This window comes from Daphnia pulicaria, chromosome 2 (genome assembly GCF_021234035.1).
Source record: "Daphnia pulicaria isolate SC F1-1A chromosome 2, SC_F0-13Bv2, whole genome shotgun sequence".
NCBI lineage: Eukaryota > Metazoa > Arthropoda > Branchiopoda > Diplostraca > Daphniidae > Daphnia > Daphnia pulicaria.
Genome location: NC_060914.1, coordinates 4,150,132 through 4,168,335, shown reverse-complemented (window position 1 = coordinate 4,168,335; position 18,204 = coordinate 4,150,132). Strand labels below are relative to the sequence as shown.

Below are 18,204 nucleotides of genomic sequence, written 5' to 3'. Positions count from 1 at the left end.
ATTCTGACATTTTCCTTTTACTAGTTTGCAATGTTCTGAGGTACGGTGCATGTAGATCTATTTTCTCTGTTTGCTTTCGTCTCATCCAGTCACGATGATTATTAGACTTTGCGATAACAATTTCAGCTTCAAGCGGAATCCGCTAGATGCGGGGGAAAACAGCTGATATTCCCGTTGCGTAACACTATTTGTTCGATAAAGTTTTGTCGGTTTCGCCATGGCTCTTCGTATAATAAAGTCGTCGATTTTGTCCAAGGTTCCAGAAAGCATAGTCGGTCTCAACTTCACGGTGTTTGGTCGTAAAGAAATACATTTAGCGTCTACCTTCAATATGCCGATTAAGGTACGAAAAGAAACATAATTATATAAATTTTATTTAAACATCTTTAAAAAGAATTTTTAACTCCTTTTTTTATTCAGAGTGGAGATAAACTACCAAGTGTGGATTTGTATGAAAATACACCTGCCACTAAAGTCAATATTGCAGAGTTGACTGCTGGTAAGAAGGTGATCATCTTTGGTGTTCCTGGTGCCTTCACTCCTGGCTGTTCTAAGGTAGCCTATGCCTTTATTATATTTAAGTGAATCATAAGTAGTTTATTACAATGTCTTTTTATTTGTTTGCCATATCCAGACTCATCTGCCAGGCTATGTTTCTGACTTTGAAAAGTTCAAATCAAAGGGAGTTGATGAAATTGTCTGTGTTTCTGTCAATGACCCATTTGTGATGGCTGCCTGGGGAAAAGATCAAAATGCTGATGGAAAAGTCCGCATGCTTGCCGACACCAACGGCGCCTTTGCTAAGGCCGCCGATCTTGAAAAAGATTTGTCGGGACCTTTGGGAAGTGTCAGATGTCAACGCTTCTCGATGTTGGTTGAAGACGGGGTAGTCAAAGCCCTCAACGTTGAACCTGATGGCACAGGACTGACTTGCTCACTATCCAATAGTATCTTGTCACAATTGTAATCAAAATCGTTCGTACGTAAAAATGATTTGGAACAAGTCAAATACACATAAAGTTTAGCAATCGTTGCTTACCTTGCATATTGGCTAACAATCCATTAATTCCATTAATCCATTAATTGCATAATGGCAACATCACGAACAACCCATTCTTCATTTAATCACCCGGTTAAATATAAAACCGCAAAGATGGATGATGTTCGCCCACTTTATCTATTATTTTTAATTTGTCTTTACGTAATTTATAGAAAAACGACCGAGTATAGACTTTCCATTTCCAATCTTAACATGATATACATATGTGTACCTAATATATAAAAGCAAACAAAATCTACGAACATTCGGGAAAAACGAACGGTTATTTTACAGATAACTCTGACAACAAAATCTTCAGAAGTGAAATCAGCATAAACTATTTTATGGTAACCACGGGGTTCCGGGGTTCCCATTTCCACGGGAAACCCCGACCGCAGCAACAGAATTTCCCAATTAATTGCGCAACTGATTAGGATTCATTTTCAAGGCTGGGTTTGTGATAACAGTAATTTAAACCATAAATTAAATTAAGCCTGATGGTGCAATTTGAAAAAAAAAATCCATTAGTAAGATTTTCGTAATGGAGCTAAGTGTGGAATTCGATAAATATGAAGTTTATTTAACCACCTCCTGAATATAATTTCATTTTTAGCTTGTAATTAACAATAGCGTAAATTGCAAAAAACACATTTGCAATAAAAAAATAAACAATGATTCAAAATTAAAGAATAATACTGTCCCTTCGAAATCAGTTCCACTGTGGAATGCGCTAATAGTTGATTGCAGATGGAATGATTTTTAAAAATCTATAATCAACATTCTACAAATCTGATGTATCGACGTTAGCCAAAAGCCGTTGAATCGACGTGTTTAGTGCTCCAATTATATTATTTAATCCATTAGAGGGGTTCTGATATTGCTGTACCCACAGCTGTTGAAAACGCTCGGTTAGACTAAGCATTCTGAAATGGAAAAAAAACACAAATGAAGAATTAAGTAACAGAACAAATATTTCTTTTATGAAAAAAAAATTACTTGTTAGCTGCATCTGTTCGTAAAGTTGGCGTTAGGTTAGCGACACCCAAATTGATGGCAGCCACACCCATATTGCTATTTGGGTTGCTCCCAATGGTGAGAATTCCCCTCAAAATACTACCATAAAAACGCAATTGTGGAAACATTATCATGTCATAAAATAAGCACAAAAAGTTCTTACCGACAAGCCAGGAGAAGGAAATCGGCAGAGAGAAGGGCTTGAACAGCGATTGTCTTCATGAAATAATGACGACCTTCTGTAACAACGGTTGCTTCAGTAAGCAGTTTGTGCCATTTTTTTGTGTGGCGAATAGTTCGCTACAAATAAATACAGATAAATTGCTTTTTGTTAAGAGTCATTGAACTAACCAAACTCGAGTTACCACAACGCATTCCATATTGAGGTTATCTACATTAACACTGTCGGGATCTAAAAGCAAGCGGTAGTGAACAGATCCTTCCTTTGGGGGTAAAGAAGGCGGGATGGTGGCAGAATCTGAAAGAGTATAAATAAGAAATTTTTTTTCGGGGAAAAGACCTATACAATATTTTATTTTGTATCTATTACCAAATGCATTGGGAAGATCAAGTTCTCCACGAGCGTGACGAAGAAGCCAAGTTTCTAATCGCCCCATCTCGACAATTGCTACTCCGACTGAAAAACGTTTGTCGAGTGGTTCATTCAAAACCCACAGTGAAACAAGTTCGCCCATGGAATTTTGAATGTAGTCCTAGAATTTAATCAGTTGGATGTATGATTCTTGGAATGGAGAATATAATCACATATTTTACCCAATGGATGGAATGATTCCAAGCCAAGCCAGCCTGTAAAATCCAACCTGGCCAAGCAAAATGTAACGATCCTAAGGCCACCGAATCAGTCCATGTTGCTACAAACGATCCCAATGCTCCTCTTTCTACAGCAGCATGCACTGCATGAAGAATATTGGCTGAAGCTGCATCTGGGTAACCTATTACACTTTAAAATTCCATGTTGTCAAAAATGACAATTCCTAATGAATTAAATTAGTGCATATTTACCTATCCCATGAAGCAGTTCCGGCACAGAAACACAAGGCAGCCGAACTTTCCCACGCCGACTTGGATTTTTCGTGGAAATTATAATCTGCCTGGAACCCATACTCAACCAAGATATGGCCAAAGTTGAGGATTGGTTGAATTTGCTTCTCTCTCAAGCTATTTGCACACAAAAGCCATGTTATATCGGGTGAACTACCATTCAGTAATTCATAGTTTGCTTCGGCAAGAAGAGTTGTTAAGCCAGGACCAGCATGAAAAAGCCTAAACAAAAATAATGCTTGAATTTGAAACTTAAAAAGAAACATAAAGATCTTAGAGCTTTACTTGGTGGATGGAAAGCACGCTTGGGAGGTGACGACCAATTCTTGTAGCACGCGTGGTTCTTTATAATCTCCTTCCACATCCAGGGCTGGTACTAGTTCCATTCCTCGGTCCGTGCAATAACGATCCAGGCTGATAATTTCACTGCTCCCATAATAAAACCGATTAACGCTGTTAAACAATTGCAAAATAACGTGTCGTTTGTTTGAAATACATTTTGGTGTAGGGCCAAGGCCATTGTGAGCCTCCGGAGGTGTTGACTCGACTGTAGAGATGGATTTGATTGAGTTTCATAGAACGCCAAATATCAATCATTGAAAATAGCGAGTCGAGAAGTGGGACGCGGCCGGCCGAACTGACATCAAGCAGAACTGCACGCATCCGCAGCGAGGGACTATCCTCGATGTGGAGTGGGGGTAACTGACCATCATCAAAACACAGCACGATAAGCTGTTCTAGAGTACTCAAAGCGTAATGCAGTCCTTGTCGGTCGGATGAAATGATGGATATCTGAAAAGCGGAAAAATCATTTCAGGATTGTAGACGAATTTTCAAAATCAAATTATTTACTTTAGTAGGTGAAATTGTTAATCGATAAGATTCGCTACTAGGAAACAGTTGAGACTTGACACAACATGTCAATTTATTCTCGTTATCTTCGGTCACTTCTGTGTTATTGGGCTTCACATTACCGATCGTAGGATCGATTCCGAGTAAAGCAAGTTGAGGTTTGTGCACATCCCAGATATCAAGTATACTGTAAAATAAAATCATGTTAACAAGTTAACACTGAATTGATTTAGGTTCTGAAAATTTTTTTTACTCGTGTAACGGAATAGAACAGGCGACGAAAGATATGTTCCATGACTGGTGAATTTGGAACGGTTGACCTTCCAATTGTTGTATTTGTTTTGGTGGAGGCCAAAGCCAATGTAGTCGAGCATCTGTAATCACTGGGCGTATTGGTGTGCGTATAAAAGGCAAGGAAGTGGCAATCTAATCAAGACAAAAATAAGCAAAGAAAAATTATGCATTGTAAGTGGATGATATTTTAAGTAGGTAAGAAATTAGGAATTTACCTCATCGACACTAAGCGCACTCTCGGTTCCAGGTGAGGCAGGCCCGGCAGGCCCAACTCGATAACTTTGTTGAATATTACCATTAACATTCCCATTTATCTCCATTGGAGCTTTAGGGGACATGCTATTTTCTTTACTGGAGCGAGCAAGAAGATCTGTTAGCGGTGAATCGGGAACAGCCAAGTCTATGGCAGATTTCCCTTTTAAATGGCTGAATGTAGATAAAATTTCATTTAAAATTCACACTTGACAGAAAGCAGTTGAGAATTTAAACGTCTGTAAAACACACCTAGTTCCTTGAACGAGAAAATTTACATCCGCGCCCATTTTTATGAGTAGATTAACAATATCATAATTTCCTGCTTGAACAGCTGCATAAAAATATACATATAAGTCATGCAGATTCAGAACATTAACAGATTATCAAACCTTCATGCAATGGAGTGAGTCCTTTTCCATTAGCACAATCCAATATGGTTCCTTGTTCTAATGAAAATATAATTCTTGTAGCAACCAAACATTTAAAATTGATTTACTACTTATTGAAATGATTTTATACCTGTGAGAAAATGTATTGCTTCTTTATTTGAAAAAGAAACTGCCCAATGCAGAAGGGTGTTTAATTTTTCAGAATTATCTCTAATATCTGTTTCAATGGCTGAGTAATACAACTTTTCCATCATTCCCATATCATGGCTGGCGATAGAAGCAAATAATGCATCCTTGTATGCAGACCTGGTGTGTTTGTCGGCAATGGCAGATAAAGGCTTTTCACCCTTAGTGTTAACAACTGTAGGATCTGCTCCGTAGTTTAACAAAAGTCTAACCATATCTGATTGATTGTTCTGTGGAATAAATTATGTAGAAGAAAAAATCTAAATTTGAATGTACAGAGGTAATAAGTTAGCTTAATTAAATACCTTTGTAACTAAATGGAGAAATGTTCCATCTTCTCTTGAATAGTTTAAAAATTTTAGAAATTCCTTTTCATCCCAATCTGTATCATAAATGAGAAAAGCATGAATTCGGAGATAAATGTGGGAAAAGTAAGTGACACCCGGCCACTATGGTCAAACCTTTTTTTATTGTGTCGATCACTGCTTTCAGAACATCTGTTCGGTGGGCTTCAATAGACGTTTTGACACTATTAGAAGCTTCATCTTCGTCTATCTTCATAATAATAATTAGCCTCGGTGATTCTGTTAATCCACAAATTGAAAGGATAGCAAAAGTTTCGATGTTTTAGGAGATTCGCCACGAAGGCAATTTCCCAAAAAAATTTTGTATTTATTATTGACACTAACAACAACGTTGCCAACTGGCAACTGCTTCCCGTTCAACGCCCCTTGGGGGCTCGAATCCGAAAACTTTTATCATGGTGCTTTTATCACAGATAAAGACCACTCGTCGTCTTTATCTATGCTTTTATAAAAATAATGGGCATGGGGAGATAATGTTCAAAAGAAATGACTACCTTGCGACAATCCCCATAACTCGTAATTGGTATCGTCAAAAGTTACACTTGGCTTGAATTTCAGAATTTGTGCCAGCCTAGAAATTGTTTTTTAAAATTTGAAAACGCTTAACTGCTGTTGCTATTCAGTGATCATTTACATTTAAAAATCATTTCGCATCACGAAATCATTTGCACATCTTATGTATTACCCACGCGAGCTTCTAGATCTTTTTAACGACCAGTAGAGCCACAGAGTGCTGAGCACTGTCATGTTTCTGTAGGTTAACTAGTTAGACATTTGTTAGAAATAATTTCGAGCGTAAAACTCGAGCTATAGAATTATGTTTAATTCAAATAATTTCAAAATAACAAATGAAGTGAACTTGAAATTTATTTTATTCAATTCGATTGTCATGCATTTAAATCCAGACAACAATAAAATATGTTGATGACATTGGATCTCAATTGGTAGCTGGCCCGAACGTTTAGTATCGGATGACCGAGTCCTCGTAATTAGGGGGATATTCATATTCCGGCGGCAGATCCGGGTAAATGGTTTGATACAGTACATTTTCTGTTTCTTCTGTTGTTGTTGATCCGCCTGTCGTCGCAGGTGGTTCTTGCAACGAAGGTGTGGGGGGTGGTGTCAGGTTTGCGGGGACTTGGCCAGTTTGGGATGTTGGGTCGTTGTTGACTGGAACGTCATTCCAGTGACATGGAAGTGTTGGTTCTTTTTTAGTTTTCTGCCAAAAACTATCCACTGCTAACCACACACAAGCAACAGCGAAGCATTTTAGGTAGCCGGAAACAAATTCTTGGTCGAAATTTGCAACATTATCTGAGATGACGCTGTATCCAATGACCACGGTCAAGCTTATAGCGACTGTCAACTCGAACAGTGCAGAAACTATCTGATTCCTCTTTCGCCACTTTCCCTCCTTCTCCCACTTCCAGTAGTAAATGACTTGTAGTACCGTTGCAAACATCAGGTAAGCTTGTACTGCAGCTAAAGGGGGCAGCGAATTCGACAGTGCGGGGATCCACATTTCAGGAGGTGTTGTGCATGTAACCAAAACAACCGGGTTCCAATCTTCAGGATGACTGTTGGGACTGCACAGGAGATCTAGCCCCTGAGGTTTGCAGGCGGCTAGGAAGTTGGGTGCCAATGTTTCAGTGGGGCCGTTGTTTACCCACAGCCAGGCGAAAACTGATCCAGTGAATAACGATAAAATCCATAGCAGAAGTTGAAAGAAAAACCGTATGATGGATTTCTTTTCTGATATTTTTCTGAACATGAAGCTTAAGATGATGAAGCCACAGCTAGCACTTGTGCCAAATTCGATACCATTTTTCGCATCTCTGAGGGATATCCACGGGAACTTAATTTTGTCGTCGTTGCATGTAACTTTGATTGGTTTGTTCATATCTGGTGGATCAGCAGGTTTATGGACAAAACACAGCAAAAAAATCCACACGATCAATAGCATTAATACCATTAGAAATGCAAACACATCTTTGTTGGATGATAAGAATTTGGTCGATTTTGAAAAAGCAATTTTCACTTTAGCGATGGTGATGGTGACTTTTGAAAATGCGTTTTTGACTTGTTCGAATTTCGTCATGGTGAATGAAATCGAGTTTTAGTTTGATGATTATCCGCTTCGTCTAGCGGTCGTATATATGCCCTTCGTGGACGGAAACTTGCTCCGCAGTTGCTTAACTGGCCATTTATTGTAGATTTTGCGATAATCAACTTGAAAAAATTATTTTCACATTTAGTGATTCGTTAACTTACAACTTAACGAATAATGTTCTAAACAAAATTACTATTTTAGAAAGGTAAAACAATCCTATAACTCGAATAATTTGTAACGTCCAAAACTTCGTTCGAAGTCAGTCATTCACATCTTTCGGATTTGGTTTGTAAAATGAACTGATTTTTAAATATTTTGTTACGTTTAACTCTTTAATTCATGTCATTGATTTTCACACAAAAAATCGTGAAATATACAGGAGTCATTTCCGCCTCTTTTTTATAGAGACCCAGAGAGATCCCTCCTTGGGTATGGACGGGTATGGAGAGATCTCTCTCTCTATACTCCCCATAACATACTTCTTTTCTCTACTAACCTAATCTCTCCATACCCATGCTTTTTCCGCTACTTCAACCGCTCGGGCTCACGCACATTAGCCATCATTCATGACTCTCAGTTATTTTATTAACACAAAAAACAATCAGAGCATATTTCGGGTATTTTCCATTAGTCGATTACAGCAAGTCATGCCACGCCATTAATACTTCTTATGTAAAACTAGTTTTTAGTTTAAAAAAAAACATGTACTACTGCTTAATTGATTTGAAGCTTACTTGAAAACGTAGTCTGTTTTGTTTTCGTTATTTTTAAATGCATTTATTTTTTCAGACGAGGATCCAACATACTAGAAACTCATAACATGTTTACATATTCGACGTCTATTTTAGGATTTTGTCCCTTATGAATGAACAAGTTCCATACCGAATCGGTTGAATAATAAAGAACACACTCAAACATGTTGGACTGAGTTTTATATGTGACTTTAATAAGTTTAATAAAATTTTCACATTCGACCTAATCCGCATCAAAGCAACCACCATGCAGGCATTTTCTCTTGAGTTGCGATAAGAATCAAATTTACAAAGCTATTAGCAAAAGTGCAAAAGTCAAATAATAAAACAGGGCACACACACACGTGCAGTAAACAGCCGGCCCTGCGCATTGTATATATCTAGGCCTCTACTCTCTATACTATCCGTGTATATATGTGTGGTATCCAGCCGCCCAGTTGGTCCATCCTGTTTCAATATTGGCTTGGCAATCAGACGAACGGCTAACAAGACTATCTGTTAACCAGGGAGGGAGGGAGGTCATCTAGTACATAGATATACCGAGGGCTAAAAGGGTTGTTAAGAGAATGAGGTGACAAAAAAGCCACAGAGCTCCAAACACACACATGTCCTGCTGTACAGCCCATCAGAACACAGCTGCGCTTGATCCCCCCTTTCCATTTCTTGGGGCTGGACAACTTGACTGGGCAGCTAACAAGCACATTGTTGGCCGTGTGTGACGATGGGAGGACACGGAGTGCAACAGTTTGGAAACCAGAGAGACAATCAACACCACCAATGTGTGCCGAGTGACATCCAAATCTAACACCCACTAAATCAACATTGACTCAAACGTCCACGACTAAAGTATAGACGCTTGCCTCTACACCTTATATTATATTGCTAGTCTCGTATATATATAAGCAACTGAAATCCTACATCTTTACGGCACACAACACACAAACACAAGGCCGATGGCGATCCAATATTATTCGGTTGAGGCCCTCATTATAATGCCATTATTCTAAGTCAATAGGCACAGACGTAAAAAATGCTTTTAAACTAATATACGCGCCTCAATTAATTAATGGGCTCAAAAAGGTTAAGGGGGGTCAATCGCCTATCCATCATCTGCTGATCGCCTGTGAATTGCTGGATTGTTGACGATGAGGTTTTAAGCCCAGCAGCTAGGCCAGTATAAATAGACGTTTAGCAGAATCTTTTTCTTAAACACATGAAATATTCCACAGCAGCGAAGTTCTAGCTGATCGACCACGTGCCAAAATCTTGGTGGTCAAATACAATCTGTTCTCCATTCGATCATTCACAACTTGTGTGTGCACACAAAAGTCAAAAGTCAAAAAAAAAAAAAAAAGGTTTGACTCTTGTGTGTTAGTTCTCTCTGTGAAGCTTAAAATAAGAAATCCCCAAAAAATAAAAGTTGATTCCATTTTCTGTGGCTGAAAAAAATAAGGGTGGATAGGCAGCCATCATATGCTGGATGACGGCCCGGCTATCTACTATACCTTGTCGAGCTCCTCCTGAACTAATAGTTCTTTGGTGGTCGTCCATATAGGCCTACGTTCTATAGACTATATCCTGGAGAGTTTTTGTGTTCGTGGGTGCTGCCGTGATGACCGAAGGAAAATCCCAGTATCAATGGGGAGTATATGGGAGCTATTGTCAAAACGTATTGAAGACTCTAGGGGTCCAGCAGCAAAGAACCGCACACAATGGACAGTGTGTCCACCCCCACCAACAAACTAAAAAAATAAATAAAAAAAAACTGGAACTTGTGCCCGGAGTAGCAACAGCACTCAACGCCCAACGAGTGAAAGATTCTTTTTTTCTTCCATCCATCCGCACCTGTGCTGCCCTTGTTGGCATATTGGACGCCTATGCACAGCTCAGTGTATAGCATTGTTATATTAGCTTATAGGCCTCTCCTATAAGGATCTATGCAGATCTATGGTGCTGCCTTGTACACGTGACGAATTGACTCTTGGCGATGGATGATGGCTGTGTTTGAGCGTCCTAATGGGATGACAACAACTAGACGTCCGCTCCTCCCCCCAATGTCCATTCTCTATTCCACGTCAACACGTTTATCTGCGGTTGTGGTGATGGGTCGCGGATGTTGGACGGGTTTTATATTCTCAACTCGGCACGTGAGCCGATGGAACACTTGTCGATTTATCACCAACACACAGCCAATTTCATTGCTGCAGAGATAACCTACACGTGCCAAGAGACTCGGGTTCAAGATACATGGTCCACAGCTATCGTGTTGGGTGTGGGTCTCTTTTGTAGCTTATAATATAGTACAGCACAGAAAACCCATCATCGCCGATCCATCATCAGGATCGATCAACATTGTTCCGATTTCTTGTTTTTTTTTCTGTCCTTTTCTTTGGTTGGCAATGATAAAATGAGACTTTCATTTTTAGCGATTCCCAACCGAATAATTGAAACCCGATGAGAAGCCTCCAACGTTTCGAATTAGCCAAATCAGCTGCTGCGGTTTATAATTAGATTGGTGGAAATAGCTTTATTTCGGCCCTGACTGTATGAAACCAATAAGTTGTGAATGTCTGTTGTACGAATCGTCTATAGATCCTTTTCGTTCTAACATTTGAATAGATTAATTGAATTTACAAATCATACATACAGCTAAACAAGTCAGCAAATAGCAGTTATGGAGTTGTAACCTATGGCAAATGCCATTAGGATCATATAAATATAGCAAAGCAACCGGGATGAGCTTTAAAGCCCATATGGTCATCCAATCAAAAACAAGGGGGGGCCCAGCAGAAAGAGGAAGCCACACGCTGGCGCCAGAATAATGGTCGTCGGATATTGTGCAGCACGAAGGATCAATCACGCACGAAGTCGTAGATTTAATCCCCGTATAACCTGTCCTTTATAGATCCTTTTTTCGGGAGAAGTTATATACACAGCTCACGTTATTCTATGAGCAGTGCGGATCAACGGACAAAAGAGAGGAATAGTATAAGGCATACGGTATGTGTATATCCCGTACGTACGCATATAGTCGGGCCGTCTAATCCCAGCACGAGAGGATCAGGATCAGGACCCCGTAAGTTAATTATTCAGATTTGGTGCGTATATCTATATAGACGCAAATTTGGCGTGTTGAGGAATGTCACCCAAGTACAAATATAATAAAGGATAAGCTGTCGCAAAATAAGACCAACAAGGCGTGTCGCTAGAGCTGTGCGCTGCTGCTGCTGCTGCTGGACCTGCTGACGGCCATGTGCTAGAACAACATAACGGAAGTCTGTCAAAAGGCTAATCCGTTGATTCCCTTTGTTTTAGCCGACTAAAGAGAGAATGTGTGTGTGATGACGGTGTGTATTTCGCTATGGTGGATATAGCTATACAGCTAGCGGCAGGGGTCACAGATGACGTTTTCTGAATTTCCTGATTCTTCCTCGCGTCTTACGGCCTGGCGCGCTCCTTTTGTCGTCAGCTCCAGCACTCAACTCCTTTGAGGCTACGTGGTGTATAGATTAGACCGTCATAAGCCTAGGTGCATTTTGGGCGGTGAAGATATATCCCCCCCCCCCCCCCCCCCCCCACCACCACTACCACCATCACTTATGACGGCGCTAAAAAGTAAAAACTCAAGGGAGAATTATTATTAATTTAGTGCGCGTTTGGTTATCACACGTAGTTGGTAATCGGTCATCTAATTAGGAAAAATGATCTTGATAGTAAACTCTTGAGTATAATCTTACGATGAAACAACGTTTCTATTGCTGATTGTTGAAGTATAATGAATTTCCTGTTGCGATTTTTTTTTTTAAGTTTCATTCAAGTAATTCGAAAACCCGTGTTTTGCGCACAATAAAAAAATCGACGGTTACATTTAATTCGCTACGTACGGAAAATACTTGAGGTTCGAATGACCGGATTTGTGCGTAATAATGAAAAGTCGAAATGATCAATATTCTGTTTGTTTATAATCAAAGAAAACTGATTTTAGAAAAATGTAGGAACTCGTCAATAGTATATTTCCACTTTCATTATAACAAATTATAGTGCAATTTAATGCAGATGATTTGTTTCATTGCCTTTTATTTCCTTGCTACTTCCAGTTTTTGGCGATAAAAAACATAGATTTTACCAAAAATAAATTAAAGTAATTCTTCTTCAATGTAGCTATTGGCCTATTTCATACAGTACCCACCAAACTATTAGGTACACCCCCCTATTTTCAATGCATTCTTATGGCACTACGTGTCCTAGAAAAATGCAATAACTCTTGAACCGCTTGGGCTAGATTTTTTTCCTTTTGGCCCTGAGTAGATCTAATGATGATCTACATTTTTTCTACACATGAAGTTGTCGTAGGATTAACCCCCACGGCGCTACGGTATCGTTCAGTTTATTAGGTACACCCGTTTTCCCCCCATATGCGCCGTGTTAAATACGGCGTTTTCAAAAATTTACAAAAAATACTAAAAATCAAGCTAAAATCTTTTTCTTTGTGCCAAAAGATGCACAATTCTTCACTCTATACGAATATAAAGAATGATTTACAATCAAACCAACTCAGAGAACCCTTCCCTATACCTCAAAGTTTTCCACTTCAAAATTTGTCGAAATTTCTAATGCCTATGGGGGCGACAGTGCAAGTGTGTAGTAAAAAGTACAAATTTTGAAGTGGAAAACTTTAGGGTATAGGGAAGGGTTCTCTGAGTTGGTTTGATTGTAAATTATTCTTTATATTCGTATAGAGTGAAGAATTCTGCATCTTTTGGCACAAAGAAAAAGATTTTAGCTTGATTTTTAGTATTTTTTGTAAATTTTTGAAAACGCCGTATTTAACACGGCGCATATGGGGGGAAAACGGGTGTACCTAATAAACTGAACGATACCGTAGCGCCGTGGGGGTTAATCCTACGACAACTTCATGTGTAGAAAAAATGTAGATCATCATTAGATCTACTCAGGGCCAAAAGGAAAAAAATCTAGCCCAAGCGGTTCAAGAGTTATTGCATTTTTCTAGGACACGTAGTGCCATAAGAATGCATTGAAAATAGGGGGGTGTACCTAATAGTTTGGTGGGTACTGTAAGTCACCCCTACTATTTGTGGATGCAGAACAAAAACTGATTGATATGTATATCTGTATATGTAGCTGTAATAACAGACGTCAGCAAAGAACAAAGGAAATCCCTTATCCGGCGCACATTAAAAATCAAGAACCTCTGATGTGAAAGTAAAAATAGCTTTCCAACATAGCCACCACATGATATCTTTTATGGAGCAAGCGCTTGTAACGCGTTCAATAAAACGATAATTAAGCCTGACAAGTGATGGGCCAATAGCTGCTGCCAAACACTTAACGAAAATGGTGATCGCGAGTTGAAATGTTCCATAATATATCGATGTGTTTACGAAAGACGGGTTCACCAACCCCGTCACTCACGGGCATTCCAGGACTTGCCTCCAGCCTTTGAAATAGTGCATACACACCTTGTCAGCAAGAAAAAATACTACGGAGAATTTTTATATACTAGATGTGATTATAATTTAATCTGCAATAAGGCAATCATGAAGTCCATCGCATTCAACTGATTTGCGACATCCGCCATTCCCAATAATCTTCGCACTAGTTTATCGACCATTTTTATTTTATTTTTTAAACCTGTCACCCGATTTGTATATTGCCACCGGCCAAATGCGTAGGCCTTTCAGACTTACGGAAGTATCGCTTAATGGCCATCGATTTTTGCCCAATCTGTCGCTCGACCCTGATGCACGTGCAAGAACAAAAAACACAAGAGCAAACCCATACGCGTCTCTGGTGTTTATACGAGAGACCTCTGCAGCATATAGCACCTGGTGATGCTGGAAGGGCACCTGGATGAAACCACCTAGAAAAAAAGAGATGGACCGCGCGCAAGTGGCTGCTGGAAGATTTACTCATTTAAGACAAGTGAATCTCCCGAGACATCACAGCCATTTTCTTCCAGTATAACAAGGAGGAGGACCTGTGAAGGTGTGAAGTCAGGTAGGCACTGAAAACCCCCAAAAATAAAAAGACGGCATTTGGCGAAATTGCCTTTTATTTCAAAAATATTTAAAAAAAAGGGAAAAAATTGTGTCCGGTGTCACCCCGTCGAGCGAGGGAGACAGCCTGGCGACAAAACACAAAAAGCCAATTGTTATTGGGTGGGAAATTCCGTCTGCGGCAGACTGCATGTCGCCGCCAGTTGGCTGATGCAGCAAACCACCTTCCGCGCCTGGAATAATATCCACCTGGGCTTTTTTTTTTATGCGCGTCTTTTGATTAGCTTAAATGCGCCCAGTAGTCCCACCATTTTGGCCTTTGGAGGAATTAAAATAAAAAATTTAAAAAAACGCAGGCGACTTGATCCCATTGTCTTTTGATGGGCGACAGCCAATGACATGCGCATTTAGGCCTACACAAATCAGTCGGATATTTGACACTTGCCGAACGCACTCTGCTGCTAATACACGACGCGAGGAAGTTGCTGTTGGACGTAATTTTCTCGCTTCCTTTCAGCTAGCAGCACTCTTGCCGATTAAATATTGATAAATCACTTATAGAGTCTAGCGCATAATAACTGTATATATATATACGCGCGTGTGTATAATGTGTGTACAACTCTGGGTTGTAATTGAATTACCTGTGCCGGCTAGAGAGAGATATAATATAATCGTGAGAGACATGGCTTTATATATACGTGTGCTGCTGTTTTGGCTGGCGTTATTGAAACCCATGATGTTTGTTGGACCCGAGGATTTAGACTTATATTATATGCGCGCATATAAAGACGATCGATAATGCTCTGATATGGTAATCTGATTATAAAAAAATTCCCGACGACGTCTATATAACGTGTCTAGTAGTATGTAGCTTGCTGCCTACCTACCTACACGGTACACAGGTGCGACAATGTCACATCGGCAGTCTCTCTTCTCTCACACACCGTATAGCCTTGATTCATAATTCAATTAGAGCTTCAATCACGGGCGCAGTCCTATAGATTCGATTCAATTTTGCCTCTTTTTCTTTTTTATTTCTCCCCTATTTTTACCAAATTTTTCGATCATCCATTTTTTAAGGCCTGGTACTAGGAAAGCAACCGCTCCGAAAAAAAAAGGATCGACCGATCCTTATATTGATGCGACTATAATATAACCGATACAGTTCAAGGGCCACATTTTTTTAGCGGCTGGTGCTGGGTGATCTGATGGCGTATGTGTGGCTAATTGAGCGTCCGCTGGGGACCTTTGGTCGCCGAGCGAATGAAAAGATTTCCGACCAAAGAGGGGGGCGGAGTCCCAGTAGAGGAGGAGCCTCTGTGTATGTGTGACTGTGTCTGTGTATGGGATGTAGGTAGGTATAAAACCAAGGTGAGTTTTCTCAATGTCTAGCAGTCAGTTCCTGGCAGAATAAGAAGTGGGTCTTCCATATTTCTTGAACAACTTGTGTGGCGGTAGATCATCTCAAAACGTGTGCACAGTCATCAGAATATAATAATAGCAGAGTATTAGCCAAATGGCCGGTTCGATCTCTTTCGCGCCCAGCAGTGTTCCACAAGTGTCCGGCTTGTTGAAAGACCGAGCCTTAATCAAAGGAGGACAGCAACAACAACAGTCACCTCCGTCGACCACCAGCAGATTGATTTCAAAGAAAATGTCGGCCACAACAACAACAACAACTACCGGCGTCCACAATAAGATGGGCGACCACCACCACCACCACCAGCCCGTCAACGCCATTAGTCGCAAATCGTCCGTCTTCACCATCGAAAATCTCCTGGCTCCCAGCATCAAAAGTCCAGCCTCTCCGCCGGTGGTGGTGGTGTCCAGCAACAGCCACAACCGGGCCAGCACTTCGCCCAGCAGCGGCACCTCTCCGTCCGCCTACAGCCCATCAGCCGAGCTGGTCCAGCAGCAGCAACAACAATTCCACCAGCAATTCCATCACCATCAGCAGCAGCAACAGAATTTGTTCTCCGTCGTCGGCGGCGGCCACCATCCGCACCAACACATTATGCCGCTCAGTTTGACCGATCCGGCTGCTTACGGCTACGCCTATTTAGGTAAAATTTACATATAACAACAAAATCGTACTGGGCAACATGCAATATGGTTATTCGGCCTGTTTCCCGTCTAGTAATGCGATTAGAGAGAAAGTCATTTCGAGACGGCCGAGAATCCTTGGAAACCAAAATGTCGATCCCATTTACGAAAGTCGGCCAGAAATAGCCGATGATTTATTCTAACATTCTTTTGATTTTAAAAATAGGAATGCTATCGGGACATCCTGCTTCCGGGTTGTATCCGCAACATTGCGGCGTCATGCAGCAGCAACAGCAGCAGCAACAGTCGTCGTCGTCATCGTCGCCTAATTTATCTGTGATAGCGGCCGGCAATAATGGCGGCAACAACGTCGGCCCGACCTTATTCTCCGTGCCTCACCACCACCACCACCTTCTACCACACCACCAGGGATGCTGGGCATTCCCGTCGCATCACCACCACCACCATCAGTCGAGCGGCAATTCCAATCACCTGGTCGTCGGCTCCAGTTTGGCGTCGATGACGACGTCGAGCGGCAAGCGCAAGCGGCGCCATCGCACCATCTTCACCGAGGAGCAGCTGGAAAAATTGGAGGCCACTTTTCTCCAGACGCACTACCCCGACGTCCTACTCCGCGAGCAGTTGGCCCTCACCGTCGACCTCAAGGAAGAGCGAGTCGAGGTTAGTTTTTGTTAAATCAAAAAATCTGTTTTATTATTTATAGGCCTATATTTGCGGTTAAGACAAAAAAAGGGGGAAAAAATAGAACGCGGGATTAAATGCGGATTAAAAAAAGAGACTTACGCTGAACTGGAACATGGGAATCGACTCAGCCGCGATCTACTCTTTTTTATTTTTTAATATTGTTGTTTCAATGAAGCGCCCGCCGTATTTTGATATGCGACGCTTAGCTGTTGGCCGGGCCCCCCTTTTGTTTTCCTTTGGCCGTCTCTTATAATATGAATAAAGTGAGCCGGATCTACTATCTCTCTAAATCTATTATTGTAGGCCAGCAGTTGACACAAGATCCCGGATCGTCCCGGATTCCTTTTTATTTATTTATTATTGATTCAGTGGCTCTATAGATAGACGAGATTTGGGTGGAAGATGAGCTAATCATTTATTTATTTTCATCAGGTTTGGTTCAAGAACCGACGGGCCAAGTGGAGGAAGCAGAGGCGAGAAGAGCAGGAGCAGATGCGGGCCAGGCAGCAGAACCCCCACCAGCACCTCGCCGGCCATCATCGCTCCTCCTTGGTCAAAGACGCGATGCTGGACAACGGAGACGACCTCTCCATGGACATGGACCTCGACGCCGATCTCAGCGCATAAGAGACAAAAATCTGATCATTAAGATATGCCTATACATAGACGATACAAATTTGGATGTATTGTGTGTTAAATAACTTCAACTTGTGTGTCATTTTATTTTGTCAACTTGTTTGTTCCTTTTTTTTGAATTATTATTAATTTTGAATGGCTTAGAACCGACCAGGATTATATCATGTATTATCTATATTATCATGTGCAAAGCATTATATATACACTTGGTGACTTATATATATACGAAATTGGATCTTTTATATATAGTAGAACCTTATTTAGATCTGATTCTTGATTCAGATGGGCCAGATATTTGTTTGGCTTCCTATAAAAATCTACCGATTGAAACCGAAAAATGATTTCCAATAGTCAAATGTTATAGCTACTACTTATTCTATTAGGTATAGCTATAAGTAGCAAATAATATTTAAAAAACGTGATTTGATATTTCTCTCTCTATTACACCGGCCCACGAAGGATATACAACATTTATAGTCTCTTCT

At 40.6% G+C, this 18,204-nt stretch overlaps 3 protein-coding genes across 4 annotated transcripts; 2 read left to right on the top strand and 1 right to left on the bottom strand.

Moving 5' to 3' along the window:
* Positions 1-171: 171 nt before the first annotated feature.
* Positions 172-1,045, top strand: LOC124327874 (peroxiredoxin-5, mitochondrial-like). The gene is made up of 3 exons (XM_046786900.1): positions 172-343; positions 421-555; positions 635-1,045. The coding sequence occupies exons 1-3, from the start codon at positions 218-220 to the stop codon at positions 965-967; spliced, it is 594 nt and encodes a 197-aa protein (XP_046642856.1). The 5' UTR covers positions 172-217; the 3' UTR covers positions 968-1,045.
* A 553-nt stretch (positions 1,046-1,598) lies between these two features.
* On the bottom strand, positions 1,599-5,785 carry LOC124327873. 2 transcript variants are annotated; one of them, XM_046786899.1, is made up of 17 exons: positions 5,553-5,785; positions 5,397-5,473; positions 5,036-5,321; positions 4,906-4,962; positions 4,766-4,847; positions 4,477-4,687; positions 4,221-4,393; positions 3,968-4,154; positions 3,612-3,907; positions 3,401-3,541; positions 3,079-3,337; positions 2,828-3,010; positions 2,604-2,766; positions 2,419-2,531; positions 2,217-2,353; positions 2,036-2,152; positions 1,599-1,962 (listed from the first exon to the last, which is right to left on the bottom strand). In XM_046786899.1, exons 1-17 carry the CDS (start codon positions 5,650-5,652, stop codon positions 1,821-1,823), a joined length of 2,724 nt encoding a protein of 907 aa, XP_046642855.1. In that variant the 5' UTR covers positions 5,653-5,785; the 3' UTR covers positions 1,599-1,820. The 2 variants fall into 2 exon arrangements, with proteins under 2 accessions (XP_046642855.1, XP_046642854.1); XM_046786898.1 differs by having other exon boundaries at positions 2,828-3,014; positions 3,077-3,337; positions 5,553-5,784.
* A 9,954-nt stretch (positions 5,786-15,739) lies between these two features.
* Positions 15,740-17,927, top strand: LOC124327865 (homeobox protein goosecoid-like). The gene is made up of 3 exons (XM_046786886.1): positions 15,740-16,398; positions 16,605-17,059; positions 17,516-17,927. The coding sequence occupies exons 1-3, from the start codon at positions 15,852-15,854 to the stop codon at positions 17,708-17,710; spliced, it is 1,197 nt and encodes a 398-aa protein (XP_046642842.1). The 5' UTR covers positions 15,740-15,851; the 3' UTR covers positions 17,711-17,927.
* The last annotated feature ends 277 nt before the right edge of the window (positions 17,928-18,204 follow it).

Bases quoted from the DNA above. Each gene is read 5' to 3' on its own strand.
- LOC124327873 (XM_046786898.1), bottom strand. From the start codon at position 5,652: ATGAAGATAGACGAAGATGAAGCTTCTAATAGTGTCAAAACGTCTATT. The intron at 4,155-4,220 runs GTAAAAAAAATT...TTTATTTTACAG, and splicing joins TGTTCTATTCCGTTACACGA to TATACTTGATATCTGGGATG. The intron at 3,338-3,400 runs GTAAAGCTCTAA...ATTTTTGTTTAG, and splicing joins GCGTGCTTTCCATCCACCAA to GCTTTTTCATGCTGGTCCTG.
- LOC124327874 (XM_046786900.1), top strand. From the start codon at position 218: ATGGCTCTTCGTATAATAAAGTCGTCGATTTTGTCCAAGGTTCCAGAA. The intron at 344-420 runs GTACGAAAAGAA...TTTTTTATTCAG, and splicing joins CCTTCAATATGCCGATTAAG to AGTGGAGATAAACTACCAAG. The intron at 556-634 runs GTAGCCTATGCC...TGCCATATCCAG, and splicing joins TCACTCCTGGCTGTTCTAAG to ACTCATCTGCCAGGCTATGT.
- LOC124327865 (XM_046786886.1), top strand. From the start codon at position 15,852: ATGGCCGGTTCGATCTCTTTCGCGCCCAGCAGTGTTCCACAAGTGTCC. The intron at 16,399-16,604 runs GTAAAATTTACA...TTTTAAAAATAG, and splicing joins TTACGGCTACGCCTATTTAG to GAATGCTATCGGGACATCCT. The intron at 17,060-17,515 runs GTTAGTTTTTGT...TATTTTCATCAG, and splicing joins TCAAGGAAGAGCGAGTCGAG to GTTTGGTTCAAGAACCGACG.